Genomic DNA, 6,000 nt, shown 5'->3' on the forward strand with positions numbered 1-6,000 from the left:
CTTTGCTTTGCTTACATTAAAACTGCTTTTGTTTTACCCACAAGGGTTGGTCTGTTTTGTTGGGTTTTTTTTTTCTAGTTTATTTTCTTTCCCCTTTTTGCCCTGTTGAGAAAAAAAAAGGGAAGTGGGGGAAGTGATAGTGACTTGGTGGGTACTTGGCATTTAGCCAAGGTCAAACCACCACAGAGGCATAAGAACATAAAGGCATATATAGTATATTTCTCCAATACTTTGATAGTCTCTGATCAGTTTTAGCTCAAGTACTTCTTGAGCTATAATGTATGTATATAATCTTCTAAGGAGTTCTTTTCCACAAACTTGTGCCATGACCCCACGTAAATTTTTAGCGCCCATTAAAACTTCCACTAACCACCACGAGTGCTCCAGCACAACAATAAAAGCCCCAAGTTCAACCACCATGCCATTATCCACTAGACATTAGTTCTTGCTATTCCCAAACCTTAATCCAGCAAACTCCACCCAAAACATCAAAAAATTAATCTGTCCAGTCTATATTCTCTAAACCACTGCTGCAGCCTAAACCTTAAGAATACTTACCTGAGGAACGCATACTGGCAGTGGATAAAATCTCAATCACAAGCTTTGACTGAATCTTTATTCTAGGCATACAGGAATTCAAGCACAAATCAGCAGTGCTGCTATTTTTTCTGTTCTTACCTTCCCAGCCTTTAATATTATTAACAAATTTTAGGTAATCCTAGGATTTGGTGCAGCAACCCACTGTACAACAGCAGCGCAGCAACCTGCTACTCATTGCAATCCATCAGGCACACAGCTAAACCTAAATCACTTCTTCCAGCCAGTCCAGGCTTCAGCCTGTCTCTGCAGATCCTTAAGGATCCAACAGCAGGTAATACTGCTCTTAGTTACTGCTCTCCCTAAAAAGAACTCCAGAACCACTCTGACCTTCTCAACATCAGTGACCTCTGTCTGTGCCACAATTATCCCTAAATCACTTGCTTCTCTTGGGACTGACCATTAAATCCTCACTTCTGTCCCTAATAACCCAAAGCCTAATTCAGATAGATGTTGATGAATCAAGTTTAATTCAGAAGATTGGGCTTGATGGCATACAGCTTCATCAAATTCAATTAAAAGCATTTTAATTCATTATCCATTCTTACTAGCCAGAATCTATTTCAGTGCTGACAAAGACATCAATTCCTATTCACTATAGCCATTGAAACCTGGGAAAAATCAGATTCTGAGTAGCCTCTAATGGTGCAATTAAGAAAAGCTATAAGGACCGCAGTTCTTTTGAGTTCTTCAGCCTGTCATCTCTAGCTACTGCCTAGATCCTGAAGGAAACCGTTACCTAATTAGAAAGGAGTAATGAAGAGAGACCCAAAGGAGCATCCTGCAGAGATCTACAGAAAGTCTGGCTTAGCGACTCCAGAGGAATTATCTTGCCTTCTCCATATGCGTCTGAGGTCCCACTCCAGCATCACAATATATCCACCAATAATCCCCATCCATCTTCCATGGTGCAGGTGTACTGTGCTGACTGTTGTAAGCATTTACAGGGGAAAAAGAAACCTGATCTCACGAGAAATCAAGCAAAGTAATTTCAAGGTGATCAAAATATATTGCCCAGATGTTTGAACACATTACTCTGAGAAAGCTTTTGCATTAACATTATCCACAAGACTTGAAGTTCTAACACTGTAATTCTTTGTGGTATGTATTGACAGCTCTCAGGATTTTTTTACAAAATATTCCTAAAAACTATTAGCCTTTTTTCTTTTTTATACTATTGACATTTTTATTTAGTATTTATCATTAAAGACATATAAAAACACATAGTATTCACTATCAGAAAGACAATATTAGACCAAAGAGAATATATTTTTTACATTTTGATTCTCACAACTGAACTGCTAGTGTGTTCAAAAAAAAAAAAAGGTGATCCTTAGGGAAAGCCTATCTTGCAATTATCAAAGAATACTAAACTTTCAAGGCAACGTTTTCTCAGGCAACCTGCAAACATCCATTCCTCTTTCAGATACACTTACACAAAACTTGTACACTACAAGTTGTCTCTGTCTCACAAATGCACTGAACAAGCTGGGTAACAATGAATATACACAGATGTCAATGAAATATCTAATGAGTAATTGTCGTATTTCCAATCAACACAGCTTCAATTTTACAGAGTGTGTATAAGATATAGTTCTAATCTCCACAATCCACTGAAAAAAAGACTTGGTAAACTGCCTTTGATAAAACATTTATGATCATTACTAACACTTGCCTACTATTAGGAGAAAATCATTACCTGAAGAAACAGAGAACAATCTGTACAACACAGGGATTACCCACCAAAATGAGGACTAAGTCATAGGGTTACACAGTACAGTTGTTTTATCACTGTGTTCAGTAGTTTTTCTCAACAATTATAAATATTAAGAGCATCAGTATTAATCATTTTGTCCCAGAGCAGACTCATGCAGAATCAGCTCTGTACTATTCTGATTTTTCTTTATAATAATCATGTAGATTTAGCCTTAAATCAGAAAATTGAACGTTCTCTGAATTTGAGGCTAGAAATGTACTTTCTAGTAAATGAATGACATTTGTATCTTCTTCTCATGGTCCCACAAACACAGAATATCTTTACTGTAATACAGGTATTCCTTACTATACAGCATCTTTCCATTTCCAAATAAAGAAATAACATGTCAATCTATTTGCTGTCAATTGCATTCCTATCATTCTGACATCACAAATCCTAAAACAAAGGGGAAAGCACTCTAGAAGCAATGTTGAAAATTGAAAAATGAAACATAGTCTCCATTTTGCATAAATCACCAATCTGTAGTTCTGTAGTTTTGACCACAAGCCTGATCCAAATAAAAAGCTCCCTGTAGACTTTACCAGACTGTAGTTCAAAAATTGAAAATGCCTACTTGCTTGTTCCCTCCATAGAAATACTTCAGCTTACAGCAGTGTTCTCCAAAGCAGGGTGTGTGCACAAGGAAGAACATATTGTAACTTCAGTACTGCATGTATATAATTTCTAAATAAATAAATGTACATGCGTTGCAGGTGTGTGCTCAAAATGTTATACTGATAGGGTTGCATGATCAAAAAAGTTTGGAGACCACCGGCTTATATCATAACTAAAGAAAAGAAATACAATTTGATGTTTCAGTCCTGTCAGAGTGGTTAAAAAATGCTAAAATATTGTTACAAGACAAAAATTCATTTACACAAATAGAATAAGCTGTCACTAGCTTTCCTTCATTTAAATTCATTATCTACATCTCAACAGATGCTAAAGTAAAATGTTTCCTGACAGATTAAACAAGAAGGTTTATAGTGTCCGTTGCTGAACTTGGCAAGATACGCATTGACCTAAACCAACACTTTTTCATCCATCTATCCTAAGGTCTTAGTAATATTTCAGAACAATAAAAAGTAAGGAGGGATAGTTTAGTCAGGAAATTAGTATCAGAATTGCTGTAACTTTAGATTTTTTGTGTCACATAATTCCCATTTTCTTTTACATTACCAACATTTCTAGTAATATATATACACTAATATAAACACACAAACACAAAAGTAGTTCTGTATACTAAAAGCTGTTCCATCAAATAAGATTTTTTTCTTTAAAAAATAATTTTTGAAAGGTCACTTCATCTCTTCATATGCCTGAATATTGCTCAGGACAGTAAGATGCCATATGGAAATGTATACTGCTCATACAACCTGACTAGATGCTTACTACTGAGAGTTACTCCTGTTTACAATTTTACAAGTGCACTCTGTTATCACAATGACAGAACAGAGAAACCCAAAAGTCATGCTAGTGTTTAAACAGAAGTTACAGAATTAATGAAAAAAATAAATACAAACTATATATTCTGTGTTATGAAGGTTCTGCATTAGTCAGGCTACTGTAACAGTTTCTACCATAGTCTAGTAACGTAAATCACTAAACCACCATTAGGGTATCTTCAAGCTACCACACTTTATGTAAAATAGCTTTAGTGAGGGACTAAATATTCCTCTGCTCTGATTCTTAGCTAACAATGAATTAACATTAGCATATGCTCAACATTAGTTCTATTGCAATTAGTTGATAACTGCAGAGATGAATCGTCTCTTGTCCTTAAGGTCCTACATGAGATTTCAAATATAACATGAGCGTAACTCCTAGACTGCATTTCAGAGGTGTTTTTGTAAAGCTTAGTATCGTTCAAATAGTTTGTAACTATTCTCATCTCAACCTGACACTAGGAAAATATTTTTCTAATCCGATTTATCTATCGTGGTCTCATTTAATATAGCCTAAAGTAACAATATACAAACGAAAAAGATGGATACTGTTCTAGATAATCTGATACAAATAATTGATTCCATCAGAATGATTCTTTACAAATTCTTATGTATGATATAGGACAGAATTAACAATTTTACTATATAAAAAGTACATATTATTAGACTAAAAAAAAATTGTATCTTAATTTAATGGAAGAGCTAAAAAATTCTCACACAGGAAGAATGCCTATTGGGGGGCAAAATCTGAAATACTGGACAAAACCTTTTGGATGATAGCCTCTTCAGTTTCACATGGACTGGAAAGTAAGAAAATACTTCTTTTTCTCTAACAGCAATAAAAAATAAGTGTCCCTGACAGCTTAGATATCATCAGAAAAGATCTGATAAACTGCTTGAAGTAGTAAATATGAGGAGCTGTATGGCTGTGGTCAAAACAAACAAAAAAGTTACTAAGCGAAGGGACACAGTGAAGAGAAGGGAGGAATTAGAGATATTGACTGCCTGCAACAACAGAGAAGTTATCAAAATGGAAATCAAGGTGTGAAATGCAAAAGAGATGTATAAAAATATGAAATAAGAAACTACTTTGTAGCAAAGGCTGGGTAACTGCATACAAAATAAGAACAAAGAGGCTTCTGAAAATTCATTTCAAGAGAGAAATAAGTGATACAACTGAAACCTCTGTTTATGGAAGGAAAAAGAAGAGCAGGCTTACATACTTTAGGATGAGAAAGCTGCTCAAAACATAAGAAATAGAACACAAAGGTCAAAATAGCAACAGTGAAAGAAAGTCAGTGTTTTCCATTTATTTATTTATTTGTCTTTGCAGGGAGAAATACACATTTCACAGAAATATACAAATTCACACAAAATCTTAGCAAATAGTGATACAATTTAAAATATCTTAAGAGACACTACTTACACAGAAATATTTAATAAACTAGTAGGAAGAATAGGGTTTTTTGTAGTGCTTAATTCCCTCAGATTCATTATAACATAAAGCAAACATTCAAGGCATTGCAAGTTGTATTTTCCTTCTGTAAACGAAACTGATGTGCTCTACGAGTGGTTAGTCATTTCGTCCTGAAAACTTCAACCAGCTTAGATCCTCCACCTGATGAGAATGGGGCATGTATTCCCAAAATTATTGTCCCGATTTGCAGCTTTGAGGTTCTTTTAAACCAAAACATCATTTCAGTGAACTCTTCTGTCCGCACTTCACTGTAAATCGAACACTTCGTACCAAGAGCCGTGGCCAACACGCTGCCCCTGGCATACAGAAATGGCCACATTGCAAAGCCACCCACCCGCGTAGCCCCTGTGCCGCGGCCTTCTCGTTCCCGCAGCTCTCTCAAGGTCCCAGGGCTCCTCTCTACTCGTTCGACTACTCACAAGATACACGCAACATCGCTTTGGCAGGATGACGCTACCGGACAGGTGCAGTACAACTTCCACACCCGGCTGGGCCTCCGGGTTTTTTAAGAAAGAAAATAAAAGACACTACAACCACCACCCAACCCCGCCTTGCCTACTGAACCCGCTTTTAATGAAGTATCCACCTGAGCAAGTAAACTTTCTTAGCGTCGGTTATCTGCGGGCGCCTCCGCCCCACCTGCGTCCAGCCGGCGCCTGTGGCGACAAGGCCGCGGCACTGAGCCGTGGCCGGCAGAATGCGGCACCGGGTCGCCCTGACGCCCG

At 36.9% G+C, this 6,000-nt stretch overlaps 1 protein-coding gene across 1 annotated transcript in view; it reads right to left on the reverse strand.

Annotated features, from left to right (window-relative positions):
• The window catches only part of ADGB (androglobin), a 122,377-nt gene extending 121,957 nt beyond the window's left edge, over positions 1-420 (reverse strand). The window contains exon 1 of the mRNA XM_026844559.1: positions 231-420. Within this exon, the coding sequence (XP_026700360.1) occupies positions 231-420 (190 nt within the window). The remainder of the gene's footprint in view (positions 1-230) is intronic.
• Positions 421-6,000: the final 5,580 nt, after the last annotated feature.

Source organism: Athene cunicularia (genome assembly GCF_003259725.1).
Source record: "Athene cunicularia isolate RWA chromosome 3 unlocalized genomic scaffold, athCun1 chr3_part1, whole genome shotgun sequence".
In the NCBI taxonomy this organism is placed as follows: Eukaryota; Metazoa; Chordata; class Aves; order Strigiformes; family Strigidae; genus Athene; species Athene cunicularia.